The 17,836-nt window shown below is 41.3% G+C and overlaps 1 protein-coding gene across 1 annotated transcript in view; it reads left to right on the forward strand.

Annotated features, from left to right (window-relative positions):
* Nucleotides 1-17,836, forward strand: part of HPSE2 (heparanase 2 (inactive)) — a 611,494-nt gene that overhangs the window by 456,379 nt on the left and 137,279 nt on the right. The window contains exon 7 of the mRNA XM_053922432.2: nt 4,502-4,595. Coding sequence (XP_053778407.1) covers nt 4,502-4,595 — 94 coding nt within the window. The remainder of the gene's footprint in view (nt 1-4,501; nt 4,596-17,836) is intronic.

A 17,836-nucleotide genomic window follows, 5' to 3' on the forward strand; every position in this document is an offset into this window, starting at 1 on the left:
TACATAAGATGAAATAATTAAACTGGAAATAAAATTTAAAACTAAGGGCAAGAGAGTTGGTAAATGAATTGATAGGTGGTTCCATTTCCTTTGTATATTCTGTCATCGTTGCTGCTTCCCCGGGCGTGTGCTTGGCATTACCTGCCAGTCTACAGACCAGCAGAAGGGGTGAAGGTTGCTGGTATTGAGCCAGACAGATTATTTGTCTCCACAGAAAGGTTTCAGCATTTCAGCACAGTCTCTCCTGGTTTCAAGTTTTAGTTGAATAGCTCAGCCGCTATGGTGCCATCCTAGGAGATGCTGAAATTTCAAGAGAGCTTGGAGGAGGACTATGATTTACCTAAATGTATCAGTCTTAGTGTTTCTAGAACCAACCATTCTGCCAGGGTTTATGTGGAAGTACCTCTAAATGATGCATTTCCTTTCTCTCTCCCTTCTTGTTTCCCTCCCTCCATCCTTCCTTTCCTCTCTGATTTATTTAGACTTCTGACGCCTTTGTAGCCATTACTAAATGAATTAGCTTTTGTGAAGAGACTGGTTGGTAGCTAAGAATCAGCTTTATCATTCCCCATGAGCAAGGCAGAGAAAAGCAGAGAGAGCTGCCCTCAGGTCACTGGACAGTCAGTCAATTGGAATCCAATTCTACTTCTTTTACCTAGTCTTAGTGAGAAATCACCATCGTCCTCATTTTTTTTACAGTTACCTTTTACCAAGTGGTTATCACAGGCTACTCCACCTCCTCCATATCCAAATAATCTAAATGATATGCTGGGCCCTTCACTGCAGGCAGCCACTGTCAGAGAAAGAAAGCTCTGTAACAGGCAGGAAGTTTTAAAATAACCACAAATCGTCGGTGTTGAATGTTTTCTAAGCAGCTTCTGAAGATTAAGTACAGAAAGCTACCTGTTCAAAGGTTCCCAAGAAAAGAACTTAGGTACTTACCAGATTCATACCTATGGTTAAATTATCCCCTCTTAAAACTGATATAGAATTCTAGGGGACCAAAGTTCCTATTTCCATAGTACAGTATAAATGTGGGTTCAAGGTTGCAAATGAAAGTTGCTGAAACTTCTCAGTATAACATGGGGGCTTCCTCTGACACCCAAATGTGAATTTGACTCAGACTGAGGTTATTAAAAAGACACTGTGTTGGTCAGGTTGTGGAAGGAATAGATTTTTAACTGGGCCAAATGTAGAGGCAATGTCCAGGGCCGTGGTTGAGAAGCATTTTAGAGGGTGTCTGATATCTCTGCAACTTCCCTTATTCTCTTGGAGAGCTCATCTGTAGCCATGGCTGTACTTATTACCTACCAACTGAGAAAGACACCGAGGTCACCATTACCTGCCTCAACTTTTCTCTGTACCTCCTCCTTATATCTCCAACTACCTGTTGTATCTTTCCTCTTTGATGATCTCTGCATCCTTGATATTTCAAGCAGTCATTCATCGCCTTTGACGAGCCTAAACCTAGTCTGACCGGCCTGCATGTCCTTGGCAGCAGGGTTCTCTGCACCATTCTCTCTCATAAGCTCATAGTCATTACTTATCCCCTTCCTCTTTCTTACACTCCACAGAGCTTTATTTTATTTTAGTATTTCACAGACTCTCACTTTTACTTCTTTCCATGACCTCCCTTACTAGACCCAGATTCCTTCTTACCTACACTGTTGAGATAAGATAACCTTGTCACACTTGTTTCCTGCCTGGAGCTCTCCCCTGTTCCAGCATAAGTCACAGCCCACAGAAATAGCCTGAGACCAACTGAGAATGATTGAATCCAGCTTGTTAGGTTAAATGTGGGGCCAAGAATAGGCTCTAAAAAGCTTAAGCCAAAGTTTTTATGGGAATTCTTCCTCTACATGTTAAGTGAAGGAGGAATTGGACTATTTCTTGGGTAGAAGAAAACAGCTATTGAGTGGACAGTAAGAGGGAGCAAATTTTAGACCCATGTTAAAAGAGCCTTTCATGGCTTCAAGTTGTTGTCCAGTGGAAGAGTACTAGCAGCAGATGAAAGTGGGTTCCCTGTCCCAGATGATCACTTCTCAGGGATGATGAAGCAAGCTTACATGCTTGACCATACAGGTCTTTTCAAGCTCCCTATTTTTGTACCGTAATCACAGCCCTCTCTCTCCCGCCTCTGCCTCCCTACTTGTAATGTCTGTTCTTGCTGCTTCCTGCTTCCGTCATTCCCAATCCTACAGTGGGTGAACGTGCTCTCCTTCCGCAGGCAGATGCTCCCCTGCTCACTCCATCCTATGGCTTTCCAGTCCAGGTTAGTGCCACCTTGGGCTGTTAAGTAACGGGAGGCCAGATTTGGTTATTGATTCCTTTTATGTGCTAGGTTCTGAGTCCAGATTTTTTTTTTTCTGATTTGATTGGTACAGTAACCCTGTAAAATACTATAGTTTCTTTTTAATTCAATTTTAAATAAGGGGAAACCCAATTTTCATATAAATAATAATAAGTGTCAAAGCTGGGATTGAACCAAGGTTTTCCAACTCCAAGGTCCGTATACTTAGAAAAGAAACAAAAGGAAGGAGGGCAAGAGTGAAGGGGCCCTCAACCCTGGGCCATGGACTTGTGAGACAGGGAGGGTGTTCCTAGGGAATCCTACAAATTGAAAAAGGACAGCTGGCATTTTTTATCTCAGTAAGTATTTAACTATACATGCTGCCAGCAAAACTTATAAACTCAGATGTTTAAAATAGTTACTGGGGGCTAACTGAGAAAAGAGGAAAATATAATTTATTTGATTAAAACATAACAGAACACTAATTACAGTGCACTTTTCTCATATGCCTAGTCATCATGTAAAATAGCAACAAGTGTTCATGTATTTTCAATGTGTGTTAGATTAACATTGCATAAATTATTTTAAATTTTATTAAAACTACGTTTTAATATGCCCTGCTTTCATGTAGTGTATTGTCTAATCACAACTTTTTTTAAAAAATCAGAGTGCTAATAGTGAAGTACTAATAGGAGGTAATGGATGTGGACATGCCTAGCCCTCTGTGTTGTACATAATAAATGTTTATTGGATCTGAGTCTAGCATTTGCACCAGGAATGAGGTGGAAGGTCATGCCATTGTTTTGTTTTATTCCCTAATATAAGTAACCATGAAAATTTTCGAAAGCCTATACCCTTTGATGTGATTCCAGTTCTAGAATTCTCTACTCGCACCTAATTTAATCAGTCCCATGTTGTTTATGACCCCATCTTTGTGAGCTGAAAATTAGAGAAATTAGAAAAAACACTAATGAGTTACTACTGTGTGCTAGACACTCTAGGTTTATGTGCTTAAACTTTAGTTAATACTGAGAAGTAGATCTGTTACTTCTCTTAATAATAAGAAAACTAAGGCTGATAGAGGCCAACTATCTTGTGCAAGATCACTTCGATAGGGAATACCTGATTTGGAATTTGAACTCACAAATCTCTGGCTCCAAAACCCATATTCTCTCCAACACACCGATACTGGATTCCATGGTGAGGTCTGAGGTAGTGAGGGAGGCCAAAGAGAAGGCTGAATGGGTGGAGTTCATCTCCCGTCCTCACTTCAACCAGAGCACCTGCTTTACAATTTATAAAAATGAACCATTCTACTGTATCATATATTGGCATGGGAATTTGACATTAAAAAAAGAATTTTCACATGGTTCTATAATGTGTACTGATAGATTGGTGTCATTAAAAATGAAATAATCTATTATTAACCATCAGCCAATGAGAGCTGAGTGAGTTGGAAAAGACACCTGGGAGTCATAAGCATTGATTTAAATGGATTTAATTTGGAATTTTGCAAAGATGGGGGTGGGGAGGGTTGAGTCACCTAACCCTGGGCTACTCTCAGCTTAGATTTTAGAGTAAGAGTTCACAAAGAGGGTCCTCATGAAGCAGACGGAACTAAATTGAGTTTTTGGTGGTGGTATTGGTTTTCTTGTTTAAAGGTGTGGAAACCTATAAAAATGTTTGAGTATTCTTTCAAACTTCTCACATACCTTTATTATTTTAAGGTCTGGATAGAAATGGCATTGGATGGGTGTTAAATTTTTTCCCTAGGGGCAAAAATGTAAGCTTTTCTCCATTACCCCATTTGTTTATGAATTTCTATTTATTCCTATAGAGCAAGAAATGTAGTTTCATGGGACAAAGATTGAAAAAAATCACATTAGCCCACAAATAGAGACGGAAGGAGATTGAACTTTGGATGGTGAACACACAATGCAATATGCAGATGATATATTACAAAATTGTACACTGGAAACCTATGTACTTTGGTTAACCAATGTCACCCCAATAAATTTAATACAATTTTTAAAAAGAAGGAAATAAAATATATTATTTATTTGAAAAGTACCCAGGGTCAAACTTTTTAGGATGTAAGAACCTAAGTGAATCCTGGGCCGTTTTCTCAGGCAACAGAGACCTTTGGCTGGCGAAGTATATGTAGTCTCCTGCTTGAGATTTTGTCTGATTTTTATTTTATTTTTATTCCAGTTGCTACATTGATGGCCGGGTGGCCAAGGTGATGGACTTCCTGAAAACTCGCCTGTTAGATACACTCTCTGACCAGATTAGGAAAATTCAGAAAGTGAGTAAAAGCCTCCTGGGAAGAAGAGGAGACAGTTTGGGGGTAAGGCAAGGAAAAGGTCACAGGGGCCCAGCTGGACCTCAGCACTGTGGGAACCAGGGTAGAAGAGTAGCATAGTCCAGATTTGCATGGTCCAGAGCGCCCTCTCATAGTTGATGATTGTTTATTGTTTTTCAAATTGAGAAGGGTTTGAATATAACATACCAAGGTTCAATCCCTTTTATTGTTATTCTATTACAGCTGTCCCAATTTTTCCCCCTTTGCTCTCCTCCGCCCATCCTATCCCCACCAACCCCGCTCCCACATTGTTGTCCATGTCTGTGGGTCATTCATACATGTTCTTTGTAACAAATATTTTGTAATAGTTTGCTTCTAAACTGTGAGTTTCTTAAGGATAGGTTTACTCTGTCTTCTTTTTTGCAGGGGTTGATTTTGGGTTGGTTTAAAAAGACAATGGTTACATTTATTCAGTGAAATTTTGACCTGGGGAATTGGCAATTGTAAGCCATATTTACACTATTTCTAGGTGTCTTAGAATCAGCCAAGTAACAAGCAGAGGTGTGAGGAAAGCCGCTAAGCAATCGCATGTAGGTCCTAGTAACGAGACATCTCTGGTCAACCGTTCCCACACTTGAGTGCAGTCAGAGTCACCAGAGCTGGCTCACAGTTTCCAGTCTCCCTTCCGACACTCTGATTTAGTGGGTACCAGACGTCTCTATACTGAATAGTCGTCTGTTAAGTGGCTCTACCCAATGCAGATCACATTTTGAAATATACTGGATTAGTTAGTTCTGAATCATGAGGATCTTATGTCTACAATTTCCATCTGCCTCTGCACAATGGTGATTCCAATCTTTTGTTGCCTAGTCAGGTCCTTCTCCAGGAAATGGGGACCTTTTGAACATTCAATTATCTCTTGAGCCGATTAAACAAATCTTTGCAGAAAAATAGCAACAGGTAGGCCCCCATTAATATGGGATGAATAAATACTGAACAGACAAAAGAATGAATGGCTCGTGTGTAAAATTAGCTGCGAAATAAAATCCTATTTAGAGCAATCATAGAAAAGCACTTCTGATTGTTAAAGTGGAAGTCTGTACCCTTTTGTGCATTCATATGAATGACATACTCAGATTACAAATACCCTTTGGAGTCCTCTTATCACCAAAGGGTTGCAGAGCCTGGGAAGCCTCAGGACCTCTGGACACTATGTCCCAGTCTGATCTCTCTCTGAGGATCAGGTATATTGGCCAGCACCCTCATCTGTCACTGCCATCTGCTGGCAAAGCCTAGGAGAACTAAATGACTTGAAATATCTCCGTCAGTGTTTGGCATTCATTTAGTGTTTAATATTTAAATACTTGATATTTATGGAGTGCTTAGCAAGTACCAAAGTATCAGGTGCTGGGATACAAAATGGAAAAAGACATGGTGCCTCCTCTTGAGGAACTCACACTTTTAAGGTTTAATGCTTGCTTTGACGGGTTGAGAAACATACTGCCTAATGCTACACACTGTCAAACCATTGAACACTATAGGTGTCTACGCACATTATGCAAATCCAATGTTAAGTATTGCTTTGTAAACGGAGGGGGGAAATTGCTCTCATTTATTTATTCATTCATTCTTCCATTCAATAGATATTTATTGAGTGCTTACTGTGTTCCAGGCGCTATCCCAAGTGTTTGTATTACAACATTGCACAAGATAGACAAGTCCCTGTGTCTTTTACTTTCCTGGTTTTCACCTGAGCAGAGTGGAGGCAAAATGATTCAGCGGCATCGTAGCACTGACGGTGAAGGTTGTAGCTGTGGCCATGTAATTTTTTAAGTAGAACAAAAAGCTCTAAGTCAGAACTAAGACAAAGGTGTTGGGAGTTAGGTTCCTTCCCTTTCTCCCCACTACTCATTACCCTCCACCGCTGCATACTCCTTAACCATCAAGAAAGGTTCAAAGGCTGAAATTAAAGAGCTAAGCTTTCCTCCTAGTTTGTGTAGTAGGCCGGGCCAAAGAAACTTAAGGAAAAAGGCGCGAACTCAGTGCACAATTGAGATTCAGACCTTTAAAAATACGTCTCCTGAATGAAGAGGGCAAAGTGCAGTTGCAGGGAGGAAGAGTGGAAGGAACCTCTAAGAGAAATGACCTACATGCAGAAGGCACCTGACAGGGGACAGCTGGAATTAGCATTACAGCCTGGAGTTACCTTTTGGCAATTGCAAATAGAACGTGCCCAGAAGTCCCCTCAGGCCTCAGTTCCTGATCTGATTATGTCTTGCTGCTAACAAATTACCCCAGAACTTAGGGCCTTAAAGCAACCATTTATTGTGCCTACAGATTATGTGGGTAAGGAATTCTCACATGGAACTGTGGGATGATTTGTTTCTCTTCCAAGATGTCTGAAGCTTTCACTGGAAGACTCAAAGGCTGGCCACCAGAATCCTTAGAAGGCTTGTTGACTCATGCGTGTGGCAGTTAGTTGATGCCAGCTGTCAACTAGCACCTTCGTGGGACTGATAACTGGAATACCTACATCTGAGCTCTTTCTGTTGCCTGGGTTTCCTCCCAAAGTTCTGAAGCCAGGAACCCAAGAGAGAGCCAGTTGGACACTGCATCACCTTTTCTAACCTACCCCCAGAAGTCACAGGACATCGCTTCAACTATAATTTACTGAGGCACTCAATAAGACTGATAGAGACTCAGGGGAAAGGAAATAAACTCCGCTTGGTGGGGGTGGGGGAGTGGGTGGCAAGATTTGGGAAGAGTGTATAGGACCAGAAATATTTTTGCAGTTATTTTTGGAAAATACTGTCTGCCAAAGTTCTATCATCCATGTTTCATTTAGTAGCCCATCAGTTATTTCCCTCGCTCGTTTTCTTTTTCCAGCTCTCTTTTACAAAGCTGCTGCCAGATACTGCCTTACATGGGTATCTGCTGGAGGTGTTACAGGATCGCAGATTCCCTGAGACTTGATGCACGGGGTAGGCTCTCCATTGACTGCAGCAGCCTAAGCCCAGTTGTTAGGGCCTTCAGGCTGAGAGTCTCTCCCCACAGCCCTGGATGTGCTAGGTACTGGCCTGCCCAGGGGAGATGAGGGCTGAGAGAAGACCAGAGAAGGGTCACCAAGCTTGCCAGTTGAAAAGTTGCTATTCCTGTTCCTGAAGTCCCCTGTGGGTAGGGAGGGTATAGGAATTTAGAGTGCAAGGTGTGAACCGAGGCAGAGCGACCAAACTGCTTTCTTGCGAGCCTCCAAAATCAGTTCAGAGATGAGCCACGTAAGATTTTAATATGTTTATACCTGGAACCCACATTCAAAGCTAGAAATGAAATCTTTGCTTTTTTCTGTACTTTGGGAAGTTCAGAGAAGTCCTAATAATATCCCTCCCCGCCTCCCCCCAGGCCCACAATGATGGAAAAAGGGTAGATTTCCCACCAAAATGGATTTATATGGGATTGGTTAGATAAATCAGTGGTGAGGACTGTCTAAATAAGAAATAGGATACGGGATTTGAAATCTGGTGGCTTGGGTTGGAGTTCAGGCTTGGTTGTGTGACCTTGGAACATTACTTAAGTTCTCCGATTCTGTTTTTTTGTTTGTAAAATGAAGATGCTAAGAACACTGTCTTCCTTCCCACTTGGGAAGATTAGGAAGGTCATGTAAAACCCTGTTTTGTTCATTGCTATTGAATGCTAGTTCTCAATGCCATTATTATTGTGGTTTCAATTATTGTAGTTATTTTTAATAATTTATGTAAGTGGAGAAGATTCAGGCTACCTTTATCCTCAACTTTTTTGCTTTTTTCCTCTTTCCTCTTTCTTTGAACCCTGGAGAGTATGATAGGTAATATTTTTGGCACCTGAAATGCAATAACTCAATTGCTAAAAACAGCTGCGGTTTCCAAATTTGGACTGCCACTTATAAGAATTGTCAGTTTTCTGAGAAGTGGGCAAATTCCTGTGATATGAAAATCTGCATGATGCTTCTGAAAGCTAAACAGAGACAGTGTTTGGACAACCCGCCTCTTTGGCTGAACCACGCTCTCTCTCCCTGACGTTAGAATGAGGATAATCATCTGTACTTTGGGAGATCAGTCAAGGGAAAACAGTTGAGAATCTAACAGTGCAGGCAAGAGTCAGATGGGAAAGGAAGAGATGTTTAGGATACCGTACAGATGGTATAGTGTGGATAGCTGGGCTGACTCCAAAACAATGACGTAAGGACCAAGAAGAACCACTTTGGCTTAAGTCACTTGGACTCAATGATTTGTGTCTTCATCTCCTAGAGGAATCAGAGGAGGAAATAACACTTTTTGTTATTATTTTCAGGAATTCAATAAGCACAGAAAAGAGTTGGTGAAATCCCAGTCATAAGGGAAGTATTTCCAAGAATACTGTCTATATGATTGCATCTTAAATACCAAATAAACTGACAGTTGGCTTCCCTAATAGTTGAAAATTTCCTTCTTCCTCTGTCCTTCCTTCTCTTTTCTTCCTTCATTTATTAGTTGGTTATGATATTCTTAGTATTTCTCAGACCCTGAGGATAAAATGGTAAGCAAGATCGTTATGGTAGTTGTCTTCATGGACCCATGGTCTACTGGGAAAATAGTTAACAAGGCAAATGATGATAATAAGATGTGATGTCTCCTATAATAGGTTCAAGGTACTATAGGTGCCCATAGTGGGAAATATCTACCTTCTAAAGGAAGAGAAAGATAAGAAGTCCTCCCAGAGAGAGTAACATCCAGACTAACACCTACAGGACAGACCAGTTCTTATTTACACCGCTCTTCTCAAGGTGTGAGCAGAGGACTCCCGGTTATAGATGTGTGTGGCACAGGGTGTGGTTTATATGGTTCGTGACATAACCATGAGCATGCTTTTGCTAATATTATCGTTGCTTTTGATTGCTGATAATATTTAATAAAGATTAACTCTTGAAATTTCAATAAATATAGTAACGTGACACCACTTTTTCCAATATAGGCTAGTTGCAGGATCATGGAGGTAGGTAAGGCAGAGGAATACTTAGTTCTTTTAAAGTAATTAGTAGTTCAAAAAAGAAACTTTTGTTCTCAACCAACCTTCCGATTTACCTACTTATTTGAGCCAATGAGTATATCAAGAGGGAAGAGCGTAAAAGGATAACAGTTATTCTTCAGGATCATAAAATAACTAGACTCACAAGGAAAAATGAGAACAATGATACTGTTAACCTTCTCTAATGAAGCAAATTGCAAAAATGAAAAATGAAACTGCCCTAGGTTAAGAACAGTAGTATCACTACAAAAATCAGTATTTGATTCATTCATTCATTCACTCATTCAATTCATTCAATCATGTTGATGCTTATTTCAATGTCCAGTGCCTACCACAGTGCTTATCACTTGGCAGGTGCTCAGTGAATGTTAGAGGGAGGAAGGAGGCAGGAGGGGAAGGTGAATGAGCAGAATCAAATAATGGAAGTATAGCAGAAGTAAACTAATGTCTTTGTCTCATTCACATTTGGATCTAGAATCTAATCTGCCACTAACTTTGCAGCATGGTGTTGAATAGATAGAGTTGATTTAGGCAGCTGTAAATAAATGGACTATGGCCACACGCAGGCATAGTAGGAGATTGTCTTCTGGGCATGAGCTTAGGAGTGAAGGAAAGATCTCTTTGTGGCTCAGAATAACATTGCACTCTGTTTGCTAATGCTGGATATTTCATTTTACAAAAGTGATCTTTCATTCTACAATAGAATAAGGATATAAAAATGTAAACATCCCAAGAAGAAGTAAACTACACAGGTTTTAAGTCATGCTGTGGTGCTAATATATCAAATAGAAGGTCTTTTCCCAAGAGCAGATTTTGGTTGAGGGGAAGAGAAACACAGCCCAAGAAAGTACTCAGGAGAGGCAGAGGATCCTAAATACAAACTGTGTGTTTTGTTTGTATGCCACTCTAATACCGTGGGCACCATCCCTGGGTGATTCTGAATTTTATGTGGCTATAAGCTTATACAGTAGGGACCTCTTTAAGAAAAAGAAACAAAAAAAATTTTCACATTTTAAAAATACATCTGACCAAATGAACACATTACTAGGGCCTGCCTGGGATGTTAGCAGAGGCCCGCGAAAGTGCAGAGCTGGCAGGGTAAGCTTCAAGAGCTTCCCAGTACATTAGCCTCTGTGGCTCCGCTTGGCCATGCCTCTGCAAGTTGGAGAGTAGGACCCGAGAGGAACAGCGGCTCTGCTCTTTCCTATGTGAGACACTAATGACACATCGGAACTCTAATTGCAAAGGTGTGTTTACCACGAGAGAGCTCCAAAGTTGAGGTTATTGTCATTGCATAAACAATATTTTCTTGATTCTTAAACACAAATAATTATAAAATATACCATCAGCTGGGGGAGAGAGTAAACAGCTGATAAGTTTCTTTTGATAATGATTATGAAAAACATTCTGATTTTAAAACCATTAAAGTGTGAAACATGCATCATTAACCTTCAAAAATATAATTGTTTTACCTTTTAGATGATAAATGCCATTTATTAAGTGAATCATATAATACTAACCCGTTGAAGAAACCAATGATTTGCTCAAGGTCACACTTGCTAAGTAGTAAAATTAGAATTCAAACCCAGGCCCACCTAACTCCAGAGCCCACACTCTTATCCAATACACTATCTGCACCTCCCTATTTGTTAACCGTTTATTTTATAGTACATGTAATATTTATATTCCTAGCCACCCAACATTAGGAAGGCTTTTAAGGAAGAATACTGAGTTGTCCTGGTGAAAGAACATCAGTTTAAATCAGTTGATATAATCTGGGGTGGGTGTCCTAAAATCGGGGTTGAATGAAAGTTGGGCCCACATATTAGATAATATCTAATGTTACCACAAAATTAGATAGTGGAAGAAGACAAGGCTTTTCAGGGAGTGATTTGCATTCTTTCACTGGAGTCTATTTATCTATTTCATGTACATAGGCTTTTGGTCCTGTTACGTGCGCGGCAGTGACAACGTGGAGCTGTGTGCTACCCGTGGACATTGGAGGAATGGCCCTGGGAACAAAGTTCTGGTTGGGGCAGAAAGCTTCTTCAGAAGGAAGAGGCGACTTGGGATGATTGACCAATGTTTCCCGTGGACGTGGGGAGATTATAGTGTTTGTCCTAAACGAGAGGAAATTACTCCGAGGCTGGTGGGACTATCGTTTGTCAGTGGGTAGGCTGTCCGGGAAGAGCAAGGAGTTGGTTAGTCACAGAAAAGTCCGGGAAAGGGAGGATGACTGATTTACGTGTAAGTAGCTGCTGTCCAATCTCTTCCTCCACCAACATTTACCCTTGAACATGCTCTGGGACTCTGTGGAACTTTCTTCTTTATTTTCCTGCACATGCTCATAATTTCCTTGCCTCCCCAGTGACATTTCTATATATGTCTTATTTTAATTTTATGTATTTTTGCAATTACATTCAATTGCTTTTTCTGTGGTTTGAGATATCAGGAGTAGAGAATGCAATTTTAAATCCTAAAAATGACACAGAAGCCACAAATTAAAAATTGATCTAATACCAAAAGAAAATGGACAAATCTGGCACTCCGGAACAGGGAGATGATAAAAAGAAATTATACAGAAAAAAATTAATGAAACTGACAGAAAGTACATTAGACGGAAGAAATAAATCAAGAAGAATGTGATGAGATACAGAATGGTGAGCTCAGAATAGCCCAGCTTGTTTAACCTAAGAAGGACATTAAATATGGAAGCAGTTTAGTCAACCAGAAGCTTCTAGGTCTCCTCAAACAGAAAAATTCAATTAGAAAAATGGACAGAGCCCCGAACTGGAACTGTAAGATTTTGTTGTTTGCTGTTATGATTTTGAGGCTATCTTCTCTAAAACTCAGACTTTTCATCAGGAAAATGTTATCTCATTTGTTAACACAAGTTATTTCATGATCTCATTATTTTATAAGTATTTAATAGGCATTCTATAAGATATGCAAAAAGGAAAAATGTGGCTTTCTCAAGCTGCATACAGTATAGGAGGGAAAACAAATAGGCAAACAGAAAATTACAACTCAGTATAATAAGGACAAGGTTAGAAACAGTCAAAGAACTTTGGGGCCCAAAGGAGGGAAATAGTTTGAGGAAAGTTTGAGGGAAGTTTCCCAGAGGAGGTAACATGAATTAAGCCAGGGGGGAGGAAATCAGACAATGTAGGTGAGGAATGGATGGGGAAAAGGTGATGGTAGATACCTAAAAGAAGGTTGTGTAGCTGAAAATGATGAGTCCATTCTGTGTTGTAAACCACAGGTGCTATGGGGAGGGATGGCAGAAGAGGTAGCTATGGGACTTATGAAAGATCTTAGATGCCAAGTTAATTAAAGCAGTTGGCATCATATTCCAGTGGGTCAGTGGTTCTCACTGTCATCTCATGTTGTCTAAAATAATCCCACGGACAAATGGGTAAAATGGACCATGGGTTATGTGCAGTTATTGGCTCCTTAGTTTTTTTCTCAGTTAAAGAAACATTTCATAATTCTGGTAAATGAAGATACTGTTACTGTGACAATTTTGAATCCTCTCTCTCTCTCTCTCTGTTGGTTTGTTGTTGTTGCTTTTTTTTTCTTGTAAATCATTCCCCAGATCATTGCTTTTAAATTCATTAGAAACAAGTTACTCAGAGCACATCTCCTAACTAATCGCACAGACCTCTCTCTGTGACCACACACAGCAGTGAGGAGGGTGGACTGGAGGAGGATGGACTTGGCAGGAAGACCAAGGGAGGAATGGTAATATCTAGCACTCAGCAAGGGGAGGAGATAGCAGCATGGAAGGATCCCCGTTCTTCTAGTATGGAAGGTAGCTTAGAGTGAAAAACACACTGGGGTGGGAGAAAATGGTGGTGGGAAAATGGAGACAACTGTACTTGTACAACAACAACAAAAAAACCCAAAACCCAAGAAGGACGGAAAGAAACATAGGAACATTACTGAACTCTAACCAGGTCCGCTTATAAGCATAGTATGGAACAGAGAGGCAGGGGCACTCTGTGCTTAGATACGGTTTAAGAAGCTTCCTGAAGCTTTGAACAGAGGACCAATTCTAGTTTCTTAAAGAGCTACTACTCTTCCTGAGGTCCTGGGTGAGGTTCATTTCCGAGTAGATGAGACGGTGGAATTAATGGACTCCAGCTTCTTTTGGAGGTGGGCCTCCTGCCAGGGCTGATTAGCCCAGCTGGCCTGTCCACTATTCCTGTTTTATTGCTTCCTTTCTCATTAAGGAAGGTGTTGGGTTTGGATAACCATAAACAACATGTCTGCTGCAACAAGGCTACCATCTCTCGCACAGCCAGTGGCTGAGACCAGGCTCTCAGGAGCCCTTTTTAAAGACTTAGGTCACAGTTTTGGAGAAACAGGAAAAGGAGGTCCAGTTTTGAAAATGTGCCATGTAAATGGTTATTTTTTTATTTTTACTGTTTTTCCTTTAAAAAAAAATTCAGAGTGGTAGAGAAAATAAAACTTGAAAAAGATCAGTGCTGTTTTTCCTAACCTCTCTCTTCCCTCTCACCCCTCCTCTTTCAGCACAGCCACATGAACTGGTGCTGACTCCCTCAACCTGGATATATGAGGGCAGGGAGCTGGGTTTCCCTTCACACCACCCTGCCCCCTGCAGGCCCAAGGATTCAGATCAGTGTGGGTGACTCAACTCCCTTGTCTACATGGGCCTGACGGCTGAAGTCTGTTTAGAACAAAGAACTGCTGAAAGAGAGCCAGCCACTGGGCCTGCCTCTGCCCTCCATCAGTACTCTGAGCGTCCATACTTCTCCCTCCCCAGACAGAGTGTTCCTTAAAATAACCTTCACTGGCACATCATTTCTCACCAGGAATGGACCCTTGTTCTTTCCAGTCCTGCAATTTTCTCTCTTCCAGCACAGGGAGAATCAGATTTATGCAGAAAACCGCAGGGTTGAACTATAGCCCTCAGTTTCTTAGAGTTTCACTTTCTAAGGGAATTTTGCAGGTGGTTCCATCTAGTTTTCCTGACTTTTTTCTCTCCTATTCTGCCCATTCGGACTTCCTCCTGAGCCCCGAGCAGCACCCGGCCTCAGTGCCTTGCCACCGCATCACCATCACAGTCTTCCCCGCTCATGTAGACAAGCCTCTCACCACGTTCCAAAGAGTAAATGCTCAGAGAGTCCTTGTTGGTCTGTACCTGCTTGCAGAGTCTTTAACATGGGTACTTTCTAGGAATCTCTTTTCCACAGAACATTTCATATAACTTGTTTAGGTTTTGTATCAAAGTTCTACCTCAGTGTGTGTGTTTTTTGCTCATGTGACTTCTCTTTAAAAAGACATGAATTGCTCCTGTGTTGAGAGTGGATAAAAACTACTCTGAATGCTAATTATGTTAATATGAATGACCCAAGTGTGTTTTAAATTTTAAATGGGCCTTCCTCTGCTACTCAGCATCCATCTGGCCTGTTACCTACCACTACAAGTGTTGTGTCCATTGGAAAAGCAACCAGTTCCAATGTTAGATTGATCCAAACATAATCTTATTTGCTAAGGACAAGGAGAATGGTCCAGGTCAGTGGTCCCCAGCCTTTTTGGCACCAGGGACCAGTTTTGTGGAAGACAGTTTTTCCAGGGACCAAGGTGAGGGGGATGGTTTCGGGATGATTCAAGCACATTACATTCAAGCTCACCTCCTGCTGTGCAGCCTGGTTCCTAACAGGCCCAGGCTGATACTGGTCCACCGCCTGGAGGTTGGGGATCCCTGGTCTAGGTGATTTTGATTTACACTTCAAGAGCTTACCATATACCAGACACTTTTGTAAATGCTTTGTAATTATTAGATAATTTAAGTATCAAAAAAACACATACACACAGCTTTATTGAGATATAATTCACCTACCATAAGATTCACCCTTTAAAAGTATGCCATTCACTGACTTTTACTATATTCACAGAATTGTGAAACCATCACCACTATTTAATTTCAGAACATGTTCATCATCCCCCAAAGAACCCCCACACCTACTTGCAGTCACTCCCTATCCTCCCCCCTCTCTACTTCTCTCTCTCCTTCTCCAGCCCTGGGAAGCCACCCGTCTGCTTTCTGTCTCTGTGGACGTGTCTATTCTGGGTATTTCACACAAATGGAATCATATATGTGGCCTTTTGTGTCTGGCTTCTTCCAATCAGCTTAATGATTTCAAGGTTCATCATATTCTAGTATTTACCTTTTGTTTCTTTTTTGTTTTGTTTAACCAACCCCCTTTTCTCTAACTGCCTCATTTCAATATCTGTCTTTGAGCAAAAATTAAATTCTGAATATCCTAGAAGCCAAAGACAAGATGAAAAACACCATTATATTACTCAGCTCTAGTTAGTCATAAAAGAGAAATACAAAGCTAACCAAGAGCACTGGTATTCTTCTAGCACAAGTATATTTTAAGGGGAATCATTGATGTAGTCCTTTAATTTCACCCTATGGCTCTGTCTTCTGATTATTTCAGGTGTTTTGCTGGCTCTCTCAGTTACACTGCTTTCAAGCCCACTGGGGCTAGGCACTATGGGTAGTGCTGAGCGTGGGGGCAGGGCCGCCTGCGGTGTCCTCAGTGACTCTTCTCCTTCCGGGTGCGAGGGGGCTCTCATCTAATCTCCAGCAGCGTCACCGTTTGACCTCCGCTATTAGTTCCCAGGGTTTTTCTTCCCTTCTTGATTGCTATCTTAATTTCATCGGAAGTTTTTGAGATATTTTTACATTTTTATTCCTGAAAGGGTCAAGCAATTTGCCAAATCTGATTTTAAAATAGGTCTCAAATAATATAAATTCTCTAGTAGATGGCAGAAAGGGCAGGGAGCTGTACCTAGGAAGAAATAAAATAAGTAATCTGCTGATGTCTGCCCACGGGTTTGGGAAAAGGAGAGCTCCGACATCTATGCTACACCATATATACTCGTATTTTTTTCACCTGAGGTACAGAGAATTAATTAAAGTCATATTCCTGAATTGCAGCAAGCTGTTGTCATCAGTTCACGCAAAGACCTTCTTCGCTTTAATTTTCACCTTCTCTCTAATCCCCACTCACATGCACGCCCCTCAAATACATGTCCTCCTTGTGTGTTTGATGATGTCTTTAAGAGAACTATCTTTACATACTTTTTAGTGTTATTGGGTGTGAATGAGTAGTTACGTAAATAATATCGTGCCATAAATCTTATTCCATTGCTATTTTTTTAACTTACTACTAAACCTTTAAAACCTGTTCATGTTACTGGCTTTACATTGACTTTATTGCTCTAACTGCTGTATAATATTTTATAGTTTATATCCATCACATTTCACTTTCTGTTCCTCTAGCAAAGGACATCTGCTACAAACAGTGACATAGTGAACATCCTAATACTTGTCTCCTTAGAGACCTAAGGGAAAATTGCCTTGGTCTATATGTACAGGAGAGGAATTGGTGGGCCACAGGACCTACCTAAATACACTACTGTGTTTATCCAGTGCCTCTTGTGTATAACCAGCATCCTCTCAGTCCCACCCTCTGCTCTGGTCGTCTCTGCAGACACCAGAGCTAGGCAGCTGCACAGGCTGCAGCCAGCCTGGTGCTGGTGTGGTACAATAGGGCCTCACCCTACAGTTCCTATTGCGGGGGCTTCTCTAAGGCAAAGATACGGGACCCAGGGAACCTGCTCAGCACTCATGCCCAGACAATGAAATGGGGTCCTGGTGGGAGGGTGTTAACAGTCACAGGGCTGCTCTTGATCTTTGGAGAATACAAGCCAAGGGATAAATACTTCCCCTTGTTCCCTTTTAGGCGACAGTTTTGAGACACAGTTCATAAGGCTTTTACCAAGATCCGTGTGGGAGTGAATACAAGTTGCCAGCATTTGTTGCCAACGTAAAAATGCTTCCTGTGCTGGCTTTCCCTTCTTCCCTGTTTCAGCCCCCAGTCCCTCATTCCTGCCGTTACTACTTCCCAAATGAACTTCCTATAGACAGGCGTTTGTCTCAGGCTCTGCCTTCGGAGGCTACGCAGCCAGCCAGCGTACATCATCCCCGAGCGCTGCCAGATCGCTTTCTGAAGGCTCTGAGCTCTGACCGGGATAATCTGGCCAATCTAGCAGAACCTTGTGGGTCAGAAGAAACTGGGCCACTTCAGAACCTCAGAGGACTGCCTTTTGACACGAGGCTTTGCCTTTGCTTAGAAGGCTTCTCCCTCTATAGGATCTTCCACCTG

This window comes from Desmodus rotundus, chromosome 4 (assembly GCF_022682495.2).
Source record: "Desmodus rotundus isolate HL8 chromosome 4, HLdesRot8A.1, whole genome shotgun sequence".
Taxonomy (NCBI): domain Eukaryota; kingdom Metazoa; phylum Chordata; class Mammalia; order Chiroptera; family Phyllostomidae; genus Desmodus; species Desmodus rotundus.